This window comes from Bombina bombina, chromosome 1 (genome assembly GCF_027579735.1).
Source record: "Bombina bombina isolate aBomBom1 chromosome 1, aBomBom1.pri, whole genome shotgun sequence".
NCBI classification, from domain to species: Eukaryota; Metazoa; Chordata; class Amphibia; order Anura; family Bombinatoridae; genus Bombina; species Bombina bombina.
In genome coordinates this window covers 1,137,502,500-1,137,529,617 of record NC_069499.1, presented here as the reverse complement: position 1 = coordinate 1,137,529,617, position 27,118 = coordinate 1,137,502,500, and the positions used below count along the sequence as shown (strand labels likewise).

The following is a 27,118-nucleotide window of genomic DNA, read 5'->3' as shown; positions in this document are numbered from 1 at the left end:
AATTTTTTATTTTGGGGGGCTTTTTTATTTTATTAGGGGCTTAGATTAGGTGTAATTAGGTGTAATTCTTTTTTATTTTTTGTAATTTAGTGGGGGGGGGGTTGTATTATAGAATAGTTTATTTTATTGTATTTTATTTTAGGTAATTGTAGGTAATTTATTTAATTAATTTAATGATAGTGTAGTGTTAGGTTTAATTGTAACTTAGGTTAGGATTTATTTTACAGGTAATTTTGTATTTATTTTAACTAGGTAGCTATTAAATAGGTATTAACTATTTAATAGCTATTGTACCTAGTTAAAATAAATACAAAGTTGCCTGTAAAATAAATATAAATCCTAAAATAGCTACAATGTAATTATTAATTATATTGTAGCTATATTAGGGTTTATTTGATAGGTAAGTATTTAGTTTTAAATAGGAATAATTTAGTTAATTATAGGAATATTATTTCGTTTAATATAAATTATATTTATGTTAGGGGGGTGTTAGGGTTAGAGTTAGGTTTAGGGGTTAATAACTTTATTATAGTAGCGGCGACGGTGCGGGCGGTAGATTAGGGGTTAATAATTGTAGGTAGGTGGCGGCAATGTTAGGGAGGGCAGATTAGGGGTTAATACTATTTATTCTAGTGTTTGCAAGGAGGGAGTGCGGCGGTTTAGGGGTTAATACATTTATTATAGTGGCGGCGAGGTCCGGCCGGCAGATTAGGGGTTAATAAGTGTAGTTAGGTAGCAGATTAGGGGTTAATAAATATAATATAGGGGTCGGCGATGTTAGGGGCAGCAGATTAGGGGTTCATAGGGATAATGTAGGTTGCGGCGGTGTACGGAGTGGCAGATTAGGGGTTAATAGTATAATGCAGGTGTCAGCGATAGCGGGGACGGCAGATTAGGGGTTAATAAATGTAAGGTTAGGGGTGTTTAGACTTGGGGTACATGTTAGGGTGTTAGGTGCAGACTTAGAAAGTGTTTCCCCATAGGAAACAATGGGGCTGCGTTAGGAGCTGAATGCTGCTTTTTTGAAGGTGTTAGGTTTATTTTCAGCCCAAAATGCCCCATTGTTTCCTATGGGGATATCGTGCACAAGCACGTTATGCCAGCTTACCGCTACCGTAAGCAACGCTGGTATTGAGGGTTGAAGTGGAGCTAAGTTAGGCTCAACGCACCCTTTTTTGAGCCTAACGCAGCCCCTCAGACAACTCTAAATACCAGCGTTGTTGGAAGGGTGCGTTGGCAAAAAAAGCAGTGTTAGCTACGCTGCTTTTTACCGACAAAACTCTAAATCTAGCCGTTAGTATAGTAAAATAATATTTTATATTATCTTACTAAACAATATTTGTCATGCAGTGATTGATTTAATGTTATCAAGGGAATAATATGTATGTGTGTGTATATTCATATACATTTTCATAAATATATAATCTACAGATAAAGTGCCCACTCCAGCCAGTAGAAGGCAGCACTACCTTTACAGTAAACCAGTATACACTCACACTGTCACACATCATGGCTGCTTCCATGTCTCCGTGTTTGTCTGCGACTGCCTGCAAAGCTTTGTTTTCCTATCACTGAACACTGTTCCCGTTTTTATATCTGCTCTCTAAAAGACAGTGTGTTATTCAGTGGTGAGGGATGTGAGCACGCTGGGTTTAGAGGGGAGTGTGCAAGGCCAGTGCATGGGGGCTTCTCCTCTTTGGATGTCTGCAGTGCTCAGGCATTCTGAACACAAAAGAAGTACAGGGGGAGGTGGGGAATCTTAGCTGCTGCCTGAAGAGTTAATGTAAGCCTCATCATTCTATACAGGGTATGTATGTACCGTACGTGCCTGTGCGAATTCTCTCCTCCTCTCCAGATTAACTCTTTACTATCCAGCTCCTCTTTAAAACACATTACTCTCCACAAGTTTTTTTTAACCTCCCTACAGTTTTTTTTTTATAAATACAATTACTTTCTAGATAGGAAAATAGTTTTTGTTAATGCACTTTTTATGTGCAAGGAATCATATGAGCATGGATATTTATATGCATGTGGGTGTAATTATGTATATGTGTACATATATATTTCTTTATATACACACATACATACATATATCTTGCAGAGAACAAATAGTAAATGATATGGTCATTTTCAGTTTATGTAAAGTTTTGCATCTTTTCCCCGGACAGTTAATGTACACTGATATTTTTAACTCTAGTTCAATAAATACTTCAAATAGAATAAAATACATTTGCAAGTTAACTAAATACAATTTTGGATCAAATACATTTAAACGTTTATTTAACTCTCTCAATACTAAACTTTTTTGCTAATGCTGCTTTGTATTCACACCTATTTGAGAATGATCATGAATATACCAGTTCTCATGTTTCCTTTCCCCAAAAGTTTTTACTTCAGCTGCGTGGATTTTCTCTTTATGTACATTCAGAATTTTACAGGATTAAAAAAATAATAAAGTAAAATATAAATTAATAAATACTGGTGGAAAAAAAGGCTGAAAGTAATTAAACGTTGTTGCTTTAGTGGATTTATTAAATAAATAAATAAAAATATTCCTGTTTGCCATGTTAGATATAACACAATCAAACATACTGTTCTAGTTACACTAGCTGTGTATTAATGAGCCTTAAAGGGACATTAAATGCAGTAGAATTGCATATTTAACCTATGCATAAACAGGCAATGCAATTTACATTTCATATGAACAGTAGATATTTTGTACTGACAGTTTTCAGTTTCCTTTAATCTGCCTGTCCCTTGTATCATGTAAAACCCATCTGCCAATCATAGACTAGGCTCACACACACTCACACACATATATATATATATATATATATATATATATATATATATATATATATATATATACACACACACACACACACATTTACTGTGAAATGTTTCACATGCTCAGTATGAGCTGGTGCCACATTGAACGTGCGCATAAAAAGACTGCACAATTTAACTAAATGCTCTGTTTGATTAATTAAAGTTTAATTTTGACTTTAATACCCCTTTAACTTTTTCCATACAATGTATTATTCTTGCATTTTTATCTCAGTATGACACATTAGACCAAAACATCATGTAAGAATGCCCTTCAGAAGTAAGTATGGGAGTCAGAATTTTGCCAAATACTTAATATTTTTTCCTTGTGTTTTTTCATTTACCAGTCAAACCCAAGAACTATATTAGAGTCATTGTTTAATACAGCATGGAAAGTCTCAGCCCTCCCATAATGTTTGATTTCAATATGGGCAGTGGCGGCACTATGGTGACCCCTGGGAAAAAGCCAGCAGGGGAGACTTCAAACTCCAATAAAAAATGTAAGCGATACTTCAACGAGCATTGGAAAGAAGAGTTCACATGGCTGGAGTTTGATTATGAACGTAAGCTGATGTTCTGCATAGAGTGCCGACAGGCTCTGGTGAAGAACAAGCATGGCAAGGCCGAGAATGCCTTTACAGTAGGCACTGACAACTTTCAGCGTCATGCACTTCTTCGTCATGTGACATCAGGTGCCCACAGGCAGGCACTTGCAGTCAATAGGGAACAGCTAGCCATGGAATTACAGTATCATCAAGAAATGAAGTCAGTAATTAAAGCAGAGATGGACCCTTCCAAAATAGCAATTTTATCCACAGTTTACTGTATGGCTAAGGATGGCATCTCAAATGGTAAACTGTCTTCACTGCTGGAACTGCAGAAGTTCAATCTTTGTGAAGCATTATTGTCCTCTGAGCAAAATGAATATTACCACCCAAGCAGTGTGAGAGAAATGCAGGTTTGTATACTGTGCAAAAAGTCTAGAATGGACAGTGTTACACTATGTCATCTGGTTTGTACACTCAATCCTTGTTGTCCTCTGTAGCAGGAAAACTCATTCATGCTCATTGATAAGTTGGACAATGGGCTTTAGCAGTACCAATATGAAAAGTCACTGCTGCTGTAAAACAGATCTGCTTTGCATTTATCATGTTTATCACCAATCTCTTAAGTATTATTAAGAAGTTCTGCAGTAACAGCGGATTTTAGTGCTCTTCATAGAGCACCAGTATTGTTAGATTTATTTTTATTTTTTGACCAGCCCTAGCTATGGAGTGAGCACCAGATAACCATTTGTGCACTATAATCCCCTGATGGCTGGTAACATTTTAAGTGCCTTTTTGTAGTTGGAAGCATTCTGTGATTTACATACTTACATAGGTCAAGACTACATTTTCAGCACCCAAAAATCTCCTATCCCAAAGAGGAGAAAAACTGTATTTTAAAACGATATTGAAAGCTGCCCTGTAAAATTAAAAGAAGCTTTGTTCAAGATTATAGTGCTGCTGCATAGTGAGGCTGAACCTACGTGTTAGTGATGACCTTATTGCGCCTGTCTACAGTCCCTGCCCATTATAACCCATTTGCAGCTGCATTTGTTATGCAAAAAGGTGAATAGAGTAGCCTTGTACATTACTAACAGTATATATTCCACCACATATTATGTGGTTAAAGGAACATTAAACCACAACATTTTCTTTCATGATTCAGATAGAAAATACAATTTTAAACAACATTCCTATTTACTTCTATTATCTAATTTGCTTCATTCTTTATATATCTTTTGTTAAAGAAATAGCAATACACATAGGTGAGCCAATCACATGAGGCATCTAAGTGCAGCCACCAATCAGAAGCTACTGAGCCTATCTAGATATGCTTTTCAGGAAAGGATATCAAGAGAATGAAGCAAAATAGATAATAGAAGTAAATTAGAAAGTTGTTTAAAATGGTATTCTACATCTGAGTCATGAAAGAAAAAATGTGGGTTTAATATCCCTTTAAGTAATAGACCTTTTTTCATTACTTACGTAACATTCTGTCTAAGATGTTAAAGTTGTTATAAAGCAAGAAAATTAAAAAAAAAATCAAAATTTGCTCCTTTGGGGCATAATTTTTTATAGCAATTAAAATAGAAAATTTGACAGGGCTCTCTCTGTGTGTATATGTATGTATAAGTATGTATGTGTGTGTGTATATATGTATTTATGTGAGTATATGTGTGTATAAGTATGTATGTGTATGTGTATGTGAGTATATGTGTGTATAAGTATGTATGTGTTTGCATATGTATGTATGTGTGTGTGCCTATATGTATTTGTGTGTGTATATGTGAGTATGTGTATATGTGTTTGTGTGCATTTATGTGTGTGTATATGTAGGTGTGTGAGCATGTGTATATGTGTTTGTGTGCATATATATGTGTGTGTGTATGTGTGTGAGTATGTGTATATGTGTATGTGTGTTTGTATATGTATGTATGTGAGTATATGTGTGTGTGTGTGTGTGTGTATATGTATGTGTTTGTGTGAGTATATGTGTGTGTGTATATATATATATATATATACAGGTATACCCCGCTCATACAGCGGGTTAGGGACCGGAGCCCCGCTGTAAAGTGAAAACCGCCTTAAAGTGAAACAAGGCAGTTTTAGCTTTCTTTCCACTTGCCAGTGTGTTTAAAAACTTGAAAACATGTTTGAACTAACATATATTAGGAGTGCAATAGGGCTAAGTTTAGTTTAACACTAGCACAGCTCAGTATTCAATAAATACCGTACTTGTAAAATAGTGACAATTACTGTAGTAAAATTTGCCAAACTATAGCACTGAGACACAGATTGCACTGTAAAGCTGTAAACAGAGTGAACTGCGCATAACAAAATGGTGCCAGTCACTTTTCTCGCAAACTCACAATGATTACAGCACTATTTCATAATCCTTGGAGGTTGAACTGCAGCTCTACAAAGCGCTGTATTAGCGAATCGCTGTAAAGTGAAGCGCAGTAAAGTGAGGTATACCTGTATATATATGTATATGTGTGTGTGTGTGTATATGTATGTATGTGTGCGTGTGTGTGAGTATATGTGTGTGTATATATATGTGTGTGTATGTATATGAGTATATGTGTGAGTATATGTATGTATGTGTGCGTGTGTGTATGTGAGTATATGTGTGTATATACATCTAAAAAACAAGGAGCCACCACTCCTAGTCTCCTAACTTTTTTGTTAACCTATTTAGCACAAATAAAAACTTTTGTGTGGTTCCTAGAAGTGTGTGACTAGGTCCTCAAAATTCATGCTGGCTCCTAACCCGTGGTTGTGTGTGTGTGTGGGGGAGGGGGGTGTCAGTGTGTGTGTGTGGGGGGGGGTTGTGTGTGTTTAGTTGTGTGTATGTGTGTGTGTGGGGGAGGGGGGTGTCAGTGTGTGTGTGTGGGGGGGGGGGGTTGTGTGTGTTTGGTTGTGTGTATGTGTGTGTGTGGGGGGGTGTCTGTGTGTGGGGGGGGTTGTGTGTGTGTGGGGGGGTTGTGTGTGTTTGGTTGTGTGTGTGGGGTGTGGGGGGGAGTGTGTGTGTGTGGGGGGGGTTGTGTGTGTTTGGTTGTGTGTATGTGTGTGTGTGGGGGGGGTTGTGTGTGTATCATTATTCTGAAAGTCTTCATGTTAACAACTCAGTCACTTTTTTAGTACTTGCTGATAGATCTTTTCTTTCTTTTTGTTTTACTTTATTGAAAAACAATTATACATAATACATATTAATACATTGCATGTAACTTGGATGTTGTGGATTGACAGAGGTGAGGAATAAATAACAACAGCATAGTTATGGCCAGATTACAAGTGGGACGCTAAATATTGCTTTCATGAAAGCGATATTTGTACTCCACTGTGTAATACCAACGCATACAAATGTGCGCTGGTATTACAAGTTGTCAGCAATACGATCGCAAGCTCGCGTTCGAATTGTGTTTATGAGAGCACGCTTCCATAGGCTCCAATGGGAGTCTCGTTCTGATGCCGTCAGAGACTGCATCAGAACTTAAGCTCAGTGAAGGGGATAAGAAGCACAGCGATGGCAGTAACTATAAATATATGTATATGATTATATACATATTTATGTGTTCATTTATGTATTTACACATATTAGCACATAAATATATATGTATATAAGCACATACATATAGTTACTGGGAACACACAGTTCCCATAGACCGCAATGTAAAGGCACTTTTCAGTGCCGTTTTTTTAAAACACCCCACTCCCGCCAACTTTACCCCCAAAATACTGCCTAGTGCAGTTATCTTATTAAAAAATAACGATGCTGCTATCTTTATTTTTTAATAAAATACACTACACTGTATTTTGAGGCACATTTATAAAATTAACCAGAGATCTGATCTGTGGTTAATTTTATAAGCGCTAATTGCTACCATTTGCAGGTGCACAATAATTTTGCGCTCCACTTGTAATGTAATTTAGCCCTTTATCAGGTAGATGCTTTTAAACTTAAAACTTTAGTTGATTTGGTTCTTGGTGACAGGATTGTTCGTAGGTGCTAAGACAAAGAAACTTTAGGTTGCATTGGAATACCTGTTGGCCCATTAGTATTTGTTTTCCATGAGAATAATTCTTTATTGTACTGTGGGATGATACTCAGCTTTGCCTTCTATTTTTAGTAAGTTTTGGATGAACTTGTAGATTGTCTTGTTGAGGTATTTACATTAAAACCTTATAGGGACATGAAACCCAAATGTTTTTCTTTCATGTTCAGATAGAGCATGACATTTTAAGCAACTTTCTAATTTACTCCTATTATTAATTTTTCTAAGCTTACATTCCTACATTTAGCCACCAATCAGCAAGCGCTACCCAGGTTCTGAACCAAAAATGGTCCGGCTCCTAAAATTACATTCCTGCTTTTCAAATAAAGATACCAAGAGAATGAAGAAAAATTGATAATAGGAGTAAATTAGAAAGTTGCTTAATATTGCATGCATATGTTGCGTATTATAATGATAATAGATAATGGCAAGTGTCAGGGGCAAGATCAGGACCTAATTATACTCAAAGTGTAGAACTGTCTAAGTAGCAAGTAATGTTAAAGAGATGACTAGCTACATTTGTACTGTACAACTGGCCTTAAGAAATGCAGAATACTCAGTCAAATATGGAATAGGTCAATAATTTGAGGAGAGCAGAAAAGGACTTGGCAATACATGTAGTCAAGAATAGACAAGTTATCAGCCCTTGACAGCAGCAGCTGCCTGAGTAATTCAGTAAAACAGAGTGCTTTGCAAATGTTGAGGCAACTGTTATGTGGAATGCTATGTGAAAACTGGAACTACCCAAACCCCACAATGTATTGTCCAAACTCTGCCCAGATCTAAAAATACCAATAGAATGCCCAGACCAGAGCCTTGGGCCTCCTATACTACTCCTGTAGGATACCCAGTTCCACCTTTCCCCCTTTCCAACCTTTTTGCCTTGTTAAATATTTAAAGTTTCAGGGAATGTGCAAGATAGACTTGTGCTAGTAGGTGTCTTCAGATGGGATTATTATATATCAGAAATACATATATTTTATTTGTATTTTTGTATTTTTAATAATTGTTTTAAGTAACTTAGATATTATATTTATATATATATATATATAGTACAGGTATACCTCACTTTACAGCGCTTCACTTTACAGCGCTTCACTTTACAGCGCTTCGCTAATACAGCGCTTTGTGGAGCTGAAGGTAAACCTCCAAGGATTTTGAAACAGTGCTGTAATCATCGTGAGATTGCGAGAAAAGCGACTGGCACCATTTTGTTATGCTTAGTTCACTCTGTTTACATCATTACAGTTCAATCTATGTCTAAGTGTTATAGTCTGGCAAATTTTACTACAGTAATTGTCACTCTTTTACAGGTACAGTGTTTATTGAATAGTAACTGAATACTGTGCTGTGCTAGTGTTAAACTAAACGTAGCACTATTGCACCCCTAATATAAGTTAGTTCAAACACGTTTTCAAGTTTTTAAACACACTGGCAAGTGAAAAGAAAGCTAAAACTGCCTTGTTTCACTTTAAGGCGGTTTTCACTTTACAGCGGGGCTCTGGTTCCTAACCCGCTGTATGAGCGGGGTATACCTGTATATATACAGTATCTCACAAAAGTGAGTACACCCCTCACATTTTTGGAAATATTTTATTATATCATCATGTGACAACACTGAAGAAATGACACTTTGCTACAATGTAAAGAAGTTAGTCTGTAAAACAATGTGAATTTGCTGTCCCCTCAAAATAACTCAACACACAGCCATTAATGTCAAAACCGGCAACAAAAGTGAGTACACCCCTAAGTGGAAATGTCAAAATTGGGCCCAAAGCGTCAATATTTTGTGTGGCCACCATTATTTTCCAGCACTGCCTTAACCCTCTTGGGCATGGAGTTCACCAGAGCTTCACAGGTTGCCACTGGAGTCCTAATCCACTTCTCCATGACAACATCATGGAGCTGCTGGATGTTAGAGACCTTGTGCTCCCCCACCTTCCATTTGAGGATGCTCAATAAAGTTTAGATCTAGAGACATGCTTGGCCAGTCCATCAACTTTACCCTCAGCTTCTTTAGCAAGGCAGTGGTTGTCTTGGAGGTGTGTTTGGGTCGTTTTAATGTTGGAATACTGCCCTGCGGCCCAGTTTCTGAAGGGAGGGGATCATGATCTGCTTCAGTATGTCACAGTACATGTTGGCATTCATGGTTTCCTCAATGAACTATAGCTCCCCAGTGCCAGCAGCACTCATACAGGTCCAGACCATGACACTACCACCGCCATGCTTGACTATAGGCAAGACACACTTGTCTTCATAATCCTCACCTGGTTGCCGCCAGACACGTTTATATTAGGCTATCGATTTATGTTTCTTTAACCGCCACTTAAGTCAGCCAACCAGAACCAGTGTGAGCTCTTTGCCATGATCTTTTTCTCAAAGACTGAGTTGATACTTTTACTGCTGTGTCTATTTTGATTGTGTGTTTTTTTCCTTTATGTAAATTATGCTAGGTGTAGTCACCCTTAGAATAATAAAAGGAACCCAGATGTGGACTCCTTGCTCACATGCCTAAAGGGATGCAACGGCATCTAATTGACAAAGGCTCAGATAGTTTGTAATGTCTGGGTTTGGTTGCTCACCATTGTTCAGAGTAGAATTGCCTGGTTTTTCAGGGATAGCCTGTCTTTTAGATCAGGCACCAACTAGTATATCAGTGTTCTCCCCAGGACCTATTTAGCGGGTTCAACACCCAGCTGATTTTGCTAACTACATGGCTAAAATTTAAGCCAATATTTTTATACAATTAGCTATATGAAATGTTTCAATGTTTGTTGTTTAAATGAGCAATTTTTGTTAAATTTTGCAATTAATTTGTGCAACTGAATTGATTCCTACTTTTGTCTGCGAGTATATTCCACTAGTTCCGGTTGTTTGTGTGTCCTACACCATTTTGGGCTTATCCTTGCAGACGATTTTCGGTGACTGACCTGAACACTCAGGGGCCGATTTATCAAGCTCTGTATGGAGCTTGATGCCCCTGTTTCCGCACAAGGTTCTACAGAAGTTATGAAGCAGCGGTCTAAAGACCGCTGCTCCATAACTTGTCCGCCTGCTCTGAGGCCGGGGACAGAAATCAACCTGATCGAATATGATCGGGCTGATTGACAGCCCCTGCTAGCGGCCAATTGGCCGTGAACTGCTGGTGCAATGATAAATGCCGACATCGTATGCTGTCAGCATTTATCGATGTGCAGCGGACATGATACGATACATTGTATCATGTCCACTCGCACTATGATAAATATACCCCTAAACACTGATCCCGGGAAATGGCTGGCACCACTACACAAACACAGAATTTATTTCACAACTGAAGGAAAAGCTGAAGTCGGCTGCTGCTATTTCATAAGTGAAGTTTTTTTGTGTTTTAACTGCTTTCCACTTATTAAACCCTTACGCCTTTTTTGTTGTACATAACACTGCCCTCACCTGGCTACTTCATAACGCCTCCTGGCTGGCAAACGTTTCTGTGGCGAATACTTGACAGGTTGTTTTTCCTCAGTAAAAAGGCATATTGAGTTTCCACGTGTTCATTCTTAGTCAAGTGGATCTCTGTTTGTTTTTAATGGCTGTACATTTGAAATGGTATGGATTGTTTTGCAAGGATGGATTTGCTGCACTCTGACTAACTGAAATTTTGCTGCCCTTTATTTTTTTTGGTGACAGATTTGTGTTCGCCTACAGCACTGTACATAGATATAGGTGTATTTATAAAGGATGCAGTGATATGTTTGTGTGATATGTTGCTATTGCTTTAATCAGATGAAGAAATATGGCTACATTATTTGGAACTTTACTAAGCTGTCTATTGGTATTAGGCTCTATAGCACAATTGCATAAATATTCTATGGCCCTGTAAATTCTGACCCTTACAGTTTTGCTGAAATATGTTTACAATTTCATAGAAAAGTTGTTACAGCACAATTGTATATTAAAGATGTATAACCTAATAATTATTAGTAGTCCATTTCTTTAGTACCATAGGAATAGCTCTGGTAGCCCACGCACATCAAAGCAGCATTTACGCAAGAGAGGCCATATGAAAGACAGAAAAATAAAGAGATTTGAAGGGCATTCCAAAAGGTCACTGGATTTTAGATTTTGTTGCCCTTTGTGAGCAGTTATTGAAATGTCCAGAACTTTTAATTAGTCACTATCCAGCCCTCAGAAAAACCCCAAGCAATGGTAAAGAAAAAATGAATGTATTTTTCAGCAGCAAAAACGCTTGCACCAAAAGAGATGGAATAATACAGATGCCACAAGGCATTGTCTGAGCCCAGCTAATTCTGGCAGCTGACTGGAGATTTGCATGCCCAGTAACAGGAACACGAAAGAGCCCTAGATCTGAGCTTCTATGTTCCGCTGCTCTCTGCGTAGTATTAACTAGGTCAAGCAGAATTCTGATTTGTTGTCAGCCATAAAGATAAGAAGCCTTTTAAGGCTATTTTCTGAAACAATCAAGTCAATTCTGTTAATTTCTTGGCACTAATTCCTAAAAAAAAAAAAATGAAGCCTCTCCAAATAAGAAAATCCCGGAGGTATGTAAGAATTTTTTTTTTATAAACACTAGTTACTCACTGTTTTAATAAATATATGGGGGCCTATTTATCAAGCCGTCAACTGTGCTGCATTCGCCGGCACCAATACGCTCGCCTAACATCGCGGCCGTGGACCTGAATACGCTCGCCATAGTTACCAAAAAAAGCTGTCAAAAAGCCGTGCACCAAGTACGGGGCGATGAGCAGCGGACTGTTGTTAACTAACAGTCATCGATCTCGCTGCTCTTCTGCTTTTTCCCAGCTTTATTTGTATACTGTCACTAAGCACCCACACTATACTAAACTGTTTAACCCCTATCCCGCCGCTCCCGGAGCCCACCGCAACTCTAATAAAGTTATTAACCCCTATTCCTCCTCTCCCAGAGCCCACCGCCACCTACATTATAATTAAGTATTCAATATAAAGAAGGGATGTTATGCAGCAACCGCAATTAGATTGCTATAAAAATAGACAGGGATTTCAGCACATATTTTTTTAAAAATATGTGCTGAAATCCCTGTCTATTTTTATAGCAATCTAATTGCGGTTGCTGTATAACCTCCCTTCTTTATATTGAATACCTAAATAATTTAAGGGTCTGCACATTTGCTATTTTTCCTTCATGTAAGGTTTTGTAACACCTGGGCGTTGCCATATAGTCCAAGGTAAAGAATTAATTTTTGGCTTTACTAGCCTCCCTTTCCCTATCTTATCTACATTATAATTAACCCCTAATCTGCCACCCCCTACACCGCTGCCACCTACATAAAGTTATTAAACCCTATCCTGCCGCTCCCGGAGCCCACCGCAACGAAATAAATGTATTAACCCCTAAACCGCCAGCCCCCCACATCGCCATAAACTAAATTAACCTATTAACCCCTAAACCTAACAACCCACTAACTTTATATTAAATATTAACTCATCCCTATCTTATAATAAATGTAAACTTACCTTTAGATTTAAATTAAACTAATATTTAACCTATTCTAACTATTATAATAAAATTACATTAAACTATATTAAACTAATAATTAACCTACCCTAACTATTATAATAAAATTACATGAAACTATCTTAAATTAATAATTAATCTAACCTAACTGTTATACTAAAATTACATAAAACTACAAATTAAAATAACTATCCTATATAATAAAAGACAAGAGTTTGTCTGAAGCCGTCATGCGCAGTTCAGACAAACTCTTGCCGCGAGGACCCGGCAGCTCAGCTGTAACACAGAGGCGCGCGAGGACCCGGCAGCTCAGCTGTAACACAGAGGCGCGCGAGGACCCGGCAGCTCAGCTGTAACACAGAGGAGAGAGAGAGAGAGAGAGAGAGAGAGAGAGAGAGAGAGAGAGAGAATATAACATAACACGGCCCGTGTCAACGGGCTTTAGGACTAGTATTATATATTTAAACACCTAACCCTACTCAAATAATTTAAATGTAAACAAAAAATTACTAAGTTACCAAAAAACTAACAACTAAGTTACAAAAAATAAACACAAAGTTACAAAAAATAAAAAAGAAATTATCAAAGCTTTAAACTAATTACACCTAATCTAAGGGCCCTATGAAAATAAAAAAGCCCCCCCGAAATAAAAAAAACCCCTAGCCTACAATAAACTACAAATAGCCCTTAAAAGGGACATTGCCCCAAAGTAATCTGCTCTTTTACCTGTAAAAAATATAAATACCCCCAACAGTAAAACCCACCACCCACACAACCAACCCCCCAAATAAAATCCTATCTAAAAAAACTAAGCTCCCCATTGCCCTGAAAAGGGCATTTGGATGGGCATTGCCCTTAAAAGGGCAGTTAGCTCTATTGCAGCCCAAGTCCTAATCTAAAACTAAAACCTACCCAATACACCCTTAAAAAATCCTAACACTAACCCCAGAAGATTTACTTACAGTTTTGAAGATCCGACATCCATCCTCCAAGAAGCCAGGAGAAGTCCTCAACAAAGCGGCCGAAGTCTTCATCCAAGCCTGCAGAAGTCTTCATACAGACGGCATCTTCTATCTTCCTCCATCCGGCGCGGAGCGGCTCCATCCTCAAGATATCTGACACGGAGCATCCTCTTCTTTCCGACGACTACCGACGAATGAAGGTTCCTTTAAATGACATCATCCAAGATGGTGTCCCTTAGATACCAATTGGCTGATAGAATTCTATCAGCCAATCGGAATTAAGGTTGAAAAAATCCTACTGGCTGTTGCAATCAGCCAATAGGATTGAGCTTTTATCCTATTGGCTGATCCAATCAGCCAATAGGATTGAGCTTGCATTCTATTGGCTGATTGGATCAGTCAATAGGATGAAAGCTCAATCCTTTTGGATGATTGCAACAGCTAATAGGATTTTTTCTATCAGCCAATCGGAATCTAAGGGACACCATCTTGGATGACATAATTTAAAGGAACCTTCATTCTTCGGTAGTCGTCTGAAAGAAGAGGATGCTCCGCGTTGGTTGTCTTGAAGATGGAGCCGCTCTGCGCCGGATAAATGAAGATAGAAGATACCATCTGTATAAAGACTTCTGCGGGCTTGGATGAAGTCTTCGGCCGCTTCGTTGAGGACTTCTCCCGGCTTCTTGGAGGATGGATGTCAGATCTTCAAAACTGTAAGTAAAACTTCTTTCTGGGGTTAATGTTAGGATTTTTTTAAGGGTTTATTGGGTGGGTTTTAGTTTTAGATTAGGACTTGGACTGCAATAGAGCTAACTGCCCTTTTAAGGGCAATGCCCATCCAAATGCCCTTTTCAGGGCAATGGGGAGCTTAGGTTTTTTTAGATAGGGTTTTATTTGGGGGGTTGGTTCTGTGGGTGGTGGGTTTTACTGTTGGGGGGTATTTGTATTTTTTTTTTACAGGTAAAAGAGCAGATTACTTTGGGGCAATGCCCCGCAAAAGGCCCTTTTAAGGGCTATTTGTAGTTTATTGTAGGTTAGGGTTTTTTTTTTATTTGGTGGGGGTGGCTTCTTTTTAAAGACACGATGAGTCCACGGATTGCATCCTTACTTGTGGGATTACGCCTCCTGGTCAGCAGGAGGAGGCAAAGAGCACCACAGCAGAGCTGTATATATAGCTCCTCCCTTCCACCCCAGTCATTCTCTTTGCCTGTGTTAGTAAGTAGGAGGTGAGGTGTTAGTAAAGATTCTTCAATCAAGAGTTTATTATTTTTAAAGTAGTGCCAGAGAGTGCTACTTTGTTCTAGGGTGTAGCCTAGTCCAGATCAGTCTCTACAGTAGAGCATTTGGTGGCTTTAAAGCAATAGGAACTGGTGGGACATAATTCTCACTGCGCATCCTATACATATTTGCTGCCCTAATCCAGATAGCCTAAGCATTTTTAACTCAGGCTTATGTTATTCCACAGGGCTATGGGAGGGAGAGGACCTCTTACACCTGCTGGACTGCCATGCTGTCGCACAGCATTCAAGGTAAGTGCTAACTTTATTATTTCTGGGGACATTATTCTCTCAGAAGAAAGTGAGCACTACTTTTCTGACCAAAACATATCAAGGGCATAAGATAGATGAACTCTTTATTGTGCTGGGACTGGTCTCTTCTTGAGGGAGAGCTATGCTATGCAGACACTGGGGCTGGATGGCAAACAGTGTTATTTTACTCCCGGTGGTCTTAGCCCTCTTATGGTCTGCATATTTTACGTTAACTTTTTTATTTTCTGGTAATAACAGAAAGACAAGTCTCAGAAAGCAATTTACTTTATTTTATATTGTTAGTCTATCTCCCGGTGTTTGATCTATAAGGATCCTAATGGCGACCAGGAGATTGAGCACTGTGACGCCCACGATGGGCGGAGTTGCTTTCGCGCCATTTTTGGGCTCATTTGTTAGGTCTCAGGACACAGTCAATCTGGGTGCCGGGAGATGGAGTCCTGTCACGCCCACGAGGGGCAGAGTTATTTTCGCACCGTTATTTGGGCTCATTTGTTATGTCTCAGGGGACAGTCATTCAGGGTGCCGGGAGATGGAGTCCTGTCACACCCACGAGGGGCGGAGCTATGCCGATAGTGCGCTCTACACCTCCATTACGATTCCGGAGGGAAGAGCTTTTCACAAAACTATTGCTCATGCAGGTGCTGTTAGCACTGTGATACAAAGTGATTCGTTTTGCAATAGCAATTTTAAACGGTTTAATTTTGCAGTTTCTGATTTTTATAGTATTTGTAATTTTGACAAATGTTGATTAATATTTTAATTTCAATCCTGCACGCATAATGGAAAGGTGACAGTTTAAATTTTAAAAGCAACATTATTTTTGTGAGTGCTTTTCACAGTAAATTTCAAAGAGGCAGTAACGTTTCTTTTTATCTGTTATTTTTTAAAATAATTTCTGTTATTTTTGTTCAATTCATCCTTTGTGACTCCTTTTAAAGCGATGGTGTTTGGGAGTCTGTTGACACTGATCAATACATGCCACAAATTTCTCATATAGTGTCCCAAATGACTTTTTCTGGCCCACATGCAGTGCTCTGCGGTTCCTTGCAATTTTCATATGGAACTGTTGCACAAGACATGGTTGCCTTAATGTACATAGCAATGTCTATTGACAGCAAGGTTAACATGCTAATTGGATTGTTCCTGACACAGAAAAAGAAGTTAAAGTGACAGTAACGTTTTTTTGGTGTCAATTTTTCTTAAAAAATTACACTCTTTTTTCTGAACCTTCTCCTTTTAAGGTGTTTGCTATTTTGGAGTATGTTGACAATGGTCACTTTATGCCACAAACCTATAGTGTTCACAAAATGTTAGGGCACACATGCAGTGCCCTGCGCTTCCTCTCTTACTCCGTCCAGAGTTTTTTCTTTGCATATCATGCATTCTATGTTGTCCTGCGTGGAAACTAACCTTATTAGAGGAATTATTTCCAACTTTGGCACTATCCGGTGTAATCTATCCTAGTGTGTCCAGTGAGTTATAAGGAATGGAATAGATCGTATTCCCTATACTTAAAGAGATGTTTCCCATAACTGACTTAGCTAAGTAGGCTGGGCAGACATTACCTAGGGGGAAAGGAATAGTTTCCAGCTTAGCGAAGATAATTACTATTTCCTTAGAGAATAGTTGGATTTTTTCAAAGGTTATAGGGATAAAAATTGGAAAAGGGATGTACACCAGGGCTTACAATGGCATCCAACTGTGTACTTTAATACCGTCATTAGTGCGGTGGCATTTTGGTCTGATACTATTAAGTCGGAAACTCCCCTGAATAGAATCCAGGATAGGATAAAAGCTTTCAATTGGCTAATTCCTTTATTTCAATTTCTTGCCTTGAGGTTATCAAAATGGGAGCGTAGGTTTCAGGTTTATCTGTCCCAGCTCACTGAGCCTTATGATTAGAACCTTGTTATACAGATGTATGCTCTAAGTCTAAATTTTTTAACAATTCATTACAAGAAGGCCTTGTTGGAACCTGGCCTGATGGAGATGATCTTTTTTGAAATTTTAAAAGAAAGAATCCACTTAGCCTGCTGTTGAATCAAGGACAGCATGAAGAACATGTTCCCGATCCGGGATTGGATCAGGCTTGGATTCGAGATGGTCAGAATCCCTGAACGATTCTGACCATCTCTGCAGACCAGATTTAAAAAAAATTTTTTTAAAAAATGAGGCGTTCTTGCATTGTGTAAGAGACCTCTCTTCCATGGGTGTAATTTGTCCTGTTTTAATACAGGAATGGGGGGCAAGGTTTTTATTCAAATCTGTTTGACGTTCCCAAAAAAAGAGGGAATTTCCAGTCCTATCTTAGACCTCAAGAGTCTATACAAGTTTCTCAGAGTTCCATCTTTCGGGATGGAAACTATTCGTACCATCCTTCCATTGATCCAGGGGGGTCAATTTATGACGACAGTGGATCTAAAGGATGCATATCTGCATGTTCCTATCCACAGAGATCATCACAAGTTCCTGAGGTTTGCCTTTCTGGACAAACACTTTCAGTTTGTGGCTCTTCCTTTTGGTCTGGCCACGGCACACAGAATTTCCACAAAGGTTCTGGGGTCTCTGCTGGCGGTCCTAAGATCGCGGGGCATTGCGGTGGCGCCTTATCTGGAAGATATTCTAATCCAGGCATCATGATGTCAACAAACAAGGTCCCATACCGACATTGTGCTATCCTTCCTGAGAACTCACGGGTGGAAGGTAAATCTGGAGTTCTTTAATTCCGAAGACAAGGGTTCCTTTTTGGGAACTCTAATCGACTCTATAACAATGAGAATTTTTCTGACAGAGGTCAGAAAGTCAAAGATTCTGAATACATGTCGAGCCCTTCAGTCCACTCCTCAGCCGTCAGTGGCTTAGTTCATGGAGGTAATCGAATTGATTGTGGCGGCAATGGACATCATACCATTTGCTCGGTTTCACCTCAGGCCTCTGCAGCTACGCATGCTCAGATGGTAGAATGGAGATTATACGGATTTGTCTCCTCGAATAACCCTAGATCAGGAGCCGAGGGACTCTCTTCAATGGTGGTTGTCTCTGGATCATCTATCCCAGGGGACATGCTTTCAAAGACCTTCATGGGTGATTGTGACACCAGCCTTTTAGGATGGAGAGCAGTCTGGGGCTCTTTAAAGGCTCAGGACGTATGGACTCAGGCTGAGTCTCTCCTTCCCATCAACATTCTAGTGTTGAGGGTGATCTTCTATGTGCTTCGGGCCTGGCCGCAGTTGGATTTGGCTCAATTCATCAGATTCCAGTCGGACACCTTAACTACGGTGGCTTACATCAATCATCAGGGAAGCCAAACAGATAGCTCTTTGTGCTAATGCGCTGTTACAGAGATGTGTGGCAACCCAAGGGTTGTACGTTCGATCCCAGCAAGGTCCACTCAACCTTTCATCATTCCGAGGTTGGTAAACTCAGTACCATTAACTTGGGTAATGATACTACCTTTAGGGAACAAGGAGTTCTTTAGAGATGACTGAGGTAGCCAAGATAATCCAGTGGGCGGAGGCCCATTCTTACCATTCTGTCGGTGATCCACATCCCATGGGTAGACAACTGGGAGGCGGATTTTCTGAGTAGGCGAACCTTTCATCCAGGAGTATGGGAACTCCATCCGGAAGTATTCTCCAACCTGATTCTCAAATGGGGTCGGCCGGAGTTGGATCTCATGGCATCTCGTCAGAATGCCAAGCTTCCGAGATACGGGTCCAGTTCCAGGGCCCCCGGGCTGAGCTTCTTCCCTGGGTTATTGCTCAAATCAAACAGGAGAAGGCATCAGTGATCCTCATTGCTCCTGCGTGACCTCGCAGGATTTGGTATGCCGATCTGGTGGCCATGTCCTCCATGTCACCTTGGTAGATTCCTTTGAGGAAGGACCTTCTCATTCAGGGACCCTTCCTTCTCCCGAATCTAGTTTCTCTGCAGCTGTCTGCTTGGAGATTGAATGCTTAATTTTATTCAAGCAGGGTTTCTCTGATTCGGTCATAGATACCTTAATTCAGGCGCGTAAGCCTGTATCTGGGTAGATTTACCATAAGATATGGCGCAAATATTTTTATTGGTGTGAATCCAAGGGCTACTCATGATGTAGAGTTAGGATTCCCAGGATTTTGTCTTTTCTCCAAGAAGGATTGGATAAGGGTTTATCAGCAAGTTCCCTAAAGGGTCAGATATCTGCCTTATCTATTTTGTTGCACAAGTGTCTGGCAGATGTACCAGATATTCAATCTTTTTGTCAGGCTTTGATTAGAATCAGGCCTTTGTTTAAATCTATTGCTCCTCCATGGAATTTGATTTTAGTTCTTAAAGTTCTTCTAGGGGTTCCGTTTGAACCTATGCATTCCATAGATATTTAGTTGTTATCTTGGAATGTTTTATTTCTTGTTGCCGTTTCTTGTCTGAGCTTTCAGCATTTCAATATAATTCACCTTACCTTATTTTTCATTCGGATAAGGTGGTGTTGCGTACTGACCTGGTTTTCTTCCTAAGGTTATTTCAGACAAGAACATTACTCAGGAGATTGTTGTTTCTTCCTTGGATTCTAATCCTTCTTATCAGAATGAACGTCTTCTGCACGATTTGGACGTAGTCTGTGCTTTAAAATTTTATTTGCCAGCGACTAAGGACTTTCGTCAATCGTCGTATCTATTTGTCATTTTTTCTGGAAAACGTAAGGGTCAGAAAGCTACGGCTACCTCTTTCTTTTTGGCTGATGAGTATCATCCGTTTTGCATATTAGACTGCTGAACAGCAGCCTCCTGACAGAGTTACGGCTCATTCCACCAGGGCTGTTAGCTATATAACAGCTCTGCTGAGGTTCTCTTTGCCTCCTCCTGCTGACCAGGAGGCGTAATCCCACAAGTAAGGAGGAAATCCGTGGACTCATCGTGTCTAAAAAGAAACAAATTTATCAGGTAAGCATAAATATTATTTTTATTTTCATAGGGCCCTTAGATTAGATGTAATTAGTTTAAAGCTTTGATAATTTCTTTTTTATTTTGTGTAACTTAGTGTTTATTTTTTTGTGTAACTTAGTGTTTGTTATTTTTTGTAACTTAGTTTTTTGTAACTTTGTAATTTTTTAGTGTAGATTTAAATTATTTGAGTAGGGTTAAGTGTTTAAATATATAATAAAGTTAATTTAATTTGTAGTTTATTGTAATTTTATTTTAAAAGTTAGGGTAGGTTAATTATTAATTTAATATAGTTTAATGTAATTTTAGTATAACAGTTAGGGTAGATTAATAGTTTAATATAGTTTAATTTAAATCTAAAGGTAAGTTTAAATTTATTATAAGATAGGGATGAGTTACTAGTTTAATTTAGTTTATGGCGATGTGGGGGGCTGGTGGTTTAGGGGTTAATAGGTTTAGTAAGTGCTAGTGATGTGGGAGGCCAGGGGTTTAGGGGTTAATAACTTTATTTAGTTTCGGTGGGCTCCGGGAGTGGCGGGATAGGGGTTAATAACTTTTATTTAGGTGGCGGCGGTGTCAGGCGGCAGATTAGGGGTTAATAAGTATAATGTAGGTGGCGGCGGCAGTGTAGGGACGGCAGATTAGGGGTTAATAAGTATAATGTAGGTGGCGGCAGTGTATGGGGCGGCAGATTAGGGGTTAATAAGTATAATGTAGGTGGCGGCGGTGTAGGGGCGGCAGATTAGGGGTTAATACATATAATGTAGGTGGCTGCGGTGTAGGGGCGGCAGATTAGGGGTTAATAAGTATAATGTAGGTGGCGGCGATGTAGGGGCGGCAAATTAGGGGTGTTTAGACTCGGGGTACATGTTAGGGTGTTGGGTGTAAAAATAACTTTTATTCTCCCATAGGAATCAATGGGATATCGGGCAGCAGCGAACATAAGCTTTCGCTGCTTTCAGATTCCCATTGACTCCTAGGGCGGCGGATTGAAAACCAGGTACGCTTGGCCGGAATAGTTGCGAACGTACCTGGTAGTTATTTGATAACTAGCAAACGTAGTCAGATAGTGCAGAATTTGCATTCGGAACATCTGTAGTGACGTAACCATAGATCTGTGTCGGACTGAGACCGGCGGATTGTATGTTACGTCACAAAATTCTACTTTTGCCGGTCTGTAGGGTTTGATAAATATGGAGAATCAAGCTTTCCACAATTACGCTGCGGAATTCCAGCGTATTTGCGGTTGACAGCTTGATAAATAGGCCCCATAATCTCCAAAACTGCTTTAAAACCATAATGTTGCAGTTACAGTTTTAATCAAAATTATTCAACCCCCAGTGCAAATCAGGTTTATTGTTGAAATGTACATACTTTCAGCTGTTTGCAATGAACAAATCAAACAAAAGCAATTGAAATAGCTCAACACAACGAGTGTTTCAAGTGGTTTCCCCAAATTCAACTGAAAATGCAACTTTTAATGAATTCTGCAGTCTTAAAATTATTCAACCCCCTGAATAGAATCCCTCACAACAACACAAATATGCAAAACAGGTGTTTTCTAAAGCACACCTGATGCAACCAAGGGCTTCACAGGAAATACCTGAACTGGCTAGGGGTTTCTTGAGTGTCACATTGGACTGTATGTTAGAAATATGGCTAAGTGAAAAGAATGGTCCAAAAAGTTAAGAGAAGATATCATTGCCCTTCACAAACAAGGAACTGGATACAAAAAGACAGCGAAGGCACGCAATGTTCCTAGAGACACAGTTGGAAGCATAGTTTGCAAGTTTAAAGTTAAAGAAACCGTGTTTACACTACCTGGACGAGGCAGAAAAAGGAAGCTATCAACAGCTTAAACTAGATTTCTGAGAAGGCAGGTTGAGAAAAACCCTCAAGTAACTGCAAAAGACCTGCAACAAGACTTTGTGGCAACAGGCACTGAGGTTTCAGTTTGAACAGTAAGGCATGTACTAAACGCAGAAGGTTTCCATGCCAGAACTCCAAGATTTACACTACTACTGACCCAAAAGCACAATAAAAGTTGGCTCCAATATGCTCAAAATCATATAAATAAGCCACAGAAGTTTTGGAATTCTGTTCTGTGGAATGATGAAACAAAACTGGAACTTTTCGGTCTGATGGATCAACGGTATGTCTGGAGGAAGAAGAATGAAGTATACGCTGAAAAGAACACTCTGCCTATAGTTAAGCATGGTGGTGGCTCGGTCATGCCCTGGGGCTGCTTTGCATCCAATGGCACTGGAAACCTGCAGCGTGTGTAAGGCAAGATGGATTCATTGAAGTATCAGGAAATCCTAGGAGAAAACGTCATGCCGTCTCTGAGGAAGCAGAGACTTCGGCGACATTGGACCTTCAAACAGGTCAATGATACAAAGCATACCTCAAATTCCACCAAGGCTTGGTTGCAGAAGAAGTCTAAAGTTTGAAAGATTCTTGCCATGAAGGGGTTGAATAATTTTGACACTGCATAATTCATTAAAATTTGCATTTTCAGTTGAATTTGGGTAAACCACTTAAAGTATTCCTTGTGATAACCTATTTCAATTGCTTTTGTTTGATTTGTTCATTACAAACAGCTGAAAGTCTGAAACCTGAAAAAGTTCTTGACAATTAACCTGAATTGCAGTGGGGGTTGAATCATTTTGATTACAACTGTATATGGATGAATAGATTGATGGAATATGGGAATTTAAAGTGATAATACAGGTCAACACTGATTTTATTGTCAATGATATTGGATTGATTTTAGGGTAACTTTGTGTCGCTGATTACAAATATAATTTTTTTTCTAGATTGGCTCTAATTTTAGAGGTAATAGATGCACCCATTGAAAAACATAAAAAAGGTAAAAAATGTAATGATCAGGCGTACGCTACCCACAAATCACATGTAAACTGTCTCAAATCATAGAAATACCTAATGGAGTTTTATTTAGTACAATAACATAAAAACAAAGTAAGCTTATTCAGATAATCACACTTAATGCAAAGAAAAACACTGTAAGTGGCTATGGAGAAAATGTAACTTTTTTAAAGGTACCAAGCATGTTTTGCACCAAATCTTCATAATTGTCTGCTTTGTGGTTAACCATGAAGTTTTTGACAGCTAAGACATAACTGCACCAGGCAGGAGCTTCAACATCATTCATAAATTTTGTGAAGTTCGAATCATTGATGAGTTTACAAATTTGACTATCAAAGATTCCTGATTTTAGTTCTTTAAAACTCAATCCAAGGAACGATCTAGCAATGTATTTGAAGCAATCATCATCTCTGTCCAAGGCCTTAGCAAATTGCTTCACCAGTCCGAGCTTGATATAGAGTGGTGGGAAAAAGATTATTTCTCTGTCAACCAATGGTTCGTTAATGATGTTCGCTGCCCCTGCAGTCATGTCTTCCCTTTAAGACCATGTCATTTTTTTTTTAATGATCTTGCTTTGCCCTACTATCCCATAGGCAGATGAAACAAAGATACTTTGCGTATCCACTTTGCTGCCAAAGCAAAAAGTTCACCATCTTTAGATTAACACAAATAGACCATTGGTGCTTATGATAGCTGAGCTTCTGCAAGACTATTTTGATATTTTCATATTCTCCTTTAAGTTTTGTTTGAGTGAGCAATTGGAAGAGATGCATAGTGGTTACCATTCTACAATAAAACACATTTGAAGTTTCTGGCGGAATATGAAATTATATTCAATGTATAAACTTGCAAAACAATGTTAAAGATAAGATTAGATTAAAGATTACCTTAGATAATGACAATGTTACAGAGTAAAAAGACAGACCAAATATATATATCTATATATATATCAGCAGCCACAGGTTGTATTAGGGTAAAATCATAATCTGAGGGGTATCCATTATCTCAAAAACTAGAGCCAATTCAGCAAAACTGTTAGCACCTCAAAAATATCCAAAATTCATTTAAACATCCTTGGCAACTAAAAAAAAATACTTTTCAAGAATTTTCTATATGTTTAACAATATTTTTACCATTGTCATTAAAGGGATATTAAACCCAATTTTTTTCTTTCGTGATTCAGATAGAGCATGCAGTTTTAAGCGACTTTCTAATTTACTACTATTATCAATTTTTCTTCCTACATCTTTATTTGAAAAGCAGGAATGTAAGCTTAGGAGCCAGACCATTTTTAATTCAGTACCTGGGTAGTGTTTGCTGATTGGTGGCTAAATGTAGCCACCAATCAGCAAGCGCAACCCAGGGTGCTGAACCAAAAATGGGCCGGCGCTTATACTTATTTTCCTGCTTTTTCAAATAAAGATACCGAGAATGAAAAAAAAAATTGATAATAGGAGTAAATTAGAAAGTTGCTTAAAATTGCATGCTCTGTCTGAATCATGAAAGAAAGAAAAATTCCACACATCATGCTCAGACAACTAGTTAAAGCAGATACACAATATTAAATCCTTGGAAATACAGAGGAGACGGAATACTTAATTATGTCATATGCCAGTACATTACTGCACTTTGTTTAACCTGTAATTGTGACCTATGGTTTATTTTGATTTCCTACATATCACTACAATTAGTAAATGTTTTTTTAGAGACAGTATGCATCTAAAATCTATCTTTAATGCGTATCCTTACTAACTGAAAATCTGTATTGCTTTTACTATGCTGTAGCTATCCAAAGTTTTCATTTGGTTTCTGAATACCATACAGTGTTCTTTGTACGTTATTTAAAGAGCTTCTGGATATAGTTGCTACTCAGGGGTTCAAAACAACCAATAAATCACATAATTATTTCATATAATAACTGAGACAAATGTAATGATGACTTAGTATAACAGAAAAGTATATGGTATATAACATAGCATAAATGTAACTTTACAGTTGAGAGGAAAGGTTTGACATAATCTTGTGTTTGATCAATTTAGGCCGCCATTGTTAAAGTCCTTCGCAGCGATGATCGGAGTAGATTGAAAGACTCCCCATTCATTGGGCTGGTGGTTGATGAGACTGTGGACATCATAGAACACCGAAATCTTGTGGTGTTTGCAACTTCAATTTCACCTTGCAATGGGCAACTGTACGTCATGTTCCTTGGAAGGTTTGAGTTGTCATTAGGCGAAGTCAACTCTGTTACAGACAAATTAGTGCAAATATTAGAAGACTTTCATATACCAGCTAAAAAGGTTGCCTGGCTCACTTCAGATGGAACTTCATTGATGTCTGATCAATTGAATGGTGTTGGAGAAAAACTAAGGTCCCTTTGTCCTCTTATCACAGAACTTCATTGCATATCACATAAAAGATCTTTGCTTCCAGCTGAAAGTTTTATCAGCATTGAATATGCAAGGAAATATGAAAGTATTATGGATGCTGTTTATAGACTCTATGGCAATAAGAATGGGGACAGTCACAGTATACAAGAGTTACAGAATGTTTTTGCATTATGTGGCATAGATTTAAATACTCCAGGTACAATTCACTGGACATCCATATTGTCAGCGGTTGAAACCATTGATTCTTCCTGGCCAAGCCTGGTTCTTTTACTTGAAAGTGAATCTTCAAAGTCTCCCATAGCCAGTGGACTATGCTTAGAGCTTAAAAAATTCTGGTTTGTGGCTTTTACCAAGGTATTACTAGACATCCTCCCCATTTTTCAGAAACTCAACCAGTTTTTCCAGATTGAGGACTTAGACTTATCAATGGTAAATCCCATTGTCTCTGCATCCTTGGCCACTTTGCAGGCTCAGAAATCCATGAGTGGTCAGAACTTTCAGGAGTTCTTGAATGAGCTGAATGAGCATCCAGATGAAGACAATGAGAGCAGATTTTACTATAAAGGGGTGGAGTTGGCAGACTGTTCAAAAGCCAAGCTGAAGAGTTTTGAGATCCTAAAAGAGACTTGTCTTGATAATGTTTGCAGGAGCCTGCAAGACCGTTTTCCTTGCAGTGTTCTCAAGGTGGTAAGCTCCTTCTCTATAATTTTCAATCCAAAGTGCTACCCATCATCTTTGGATGACATAGGCACTTATGGTGAGGAGGACCTGCGCCATCTTCTGCAGTATTTTTCTCATGTACTGATTCCTGAGCGAGCTTCCAATGACTTTGCCTTATTCAAACGTATTGTGTTCAGCCTTAGCAACCTGACCTTCAAAGACCTCTGTGTTAAGCTGGTTCATACCAGCTCAGAAATGCATGAGCTATTCCCTGACTTCACTGTCCTTGCTGCTGTGGCTCTGGCTCTTCCCCTTGGATCGGTGCTTTATGAGAAAATTCACAGAGCCGAAGAGAACTGGAAAATGATAAGAAGGTTAGGGAGGATAGAAGGCAGTCTTTGTGATGTCTTGAAAATCAGCATTGATGGCCCAGTACTTAATGAGTTTGACACTGCCAGAGCCATTGATTTATTTGAAAACATGAGAGAACATGAGTCCTTTGCCTCTGAGGAAAAATGGGAATCTCAATGTACTTAAGTGAAATCATCATGGACAAGATAAAACAACTGTTTGTCAGATACAGGGTGATTCTCTTAAGCAAAATTGTGTTTCAGTCCTACCACTAGGTATGGACTATATCATTTACTCTTGTATCAAAGGGATATGAAACCCACATTTTTTCTGTCATGATTGAGAAAGAATATGCAATTTCTCTTGTAAGGTGTATCCAGTCCACGGATCATCCATTACTTGTGGGATATTCTCCTTCCCAACAGGAAGTTGCAAGAGGATCATCCACAGCAGAGCTGCTATATAGCTCCTCCCCTA

General features: G+C 38.8%; 1 protein-coding gene across 1 annotated transcript; it reads left to right on the top strand.

The window, feature by feature from the left end:
* Positions 1–1,533: 1,533 nt before the first annotated feature.
* C1H17orf113 (chromosome 1 C17orf113 homolog) lies at positions 1,534–27,118 on the top strand. The gene is made up of 3 exons (XM_053698970.1): positions 1,534–1,807; positions 3,174–3,784; positions 25,283–27,118. Exons 2-3 carry the CDS (start codon positions 3,215–3,217, stop codon positions 26,825–26,827), a joined length of 2,115 nt encoding a protein of 704 aa, XP_053554945.1. The 5' UTR covers positions 1,534–1,807; positions 3,174–3,214; the 3' UTR covers positions 26,828–27,118.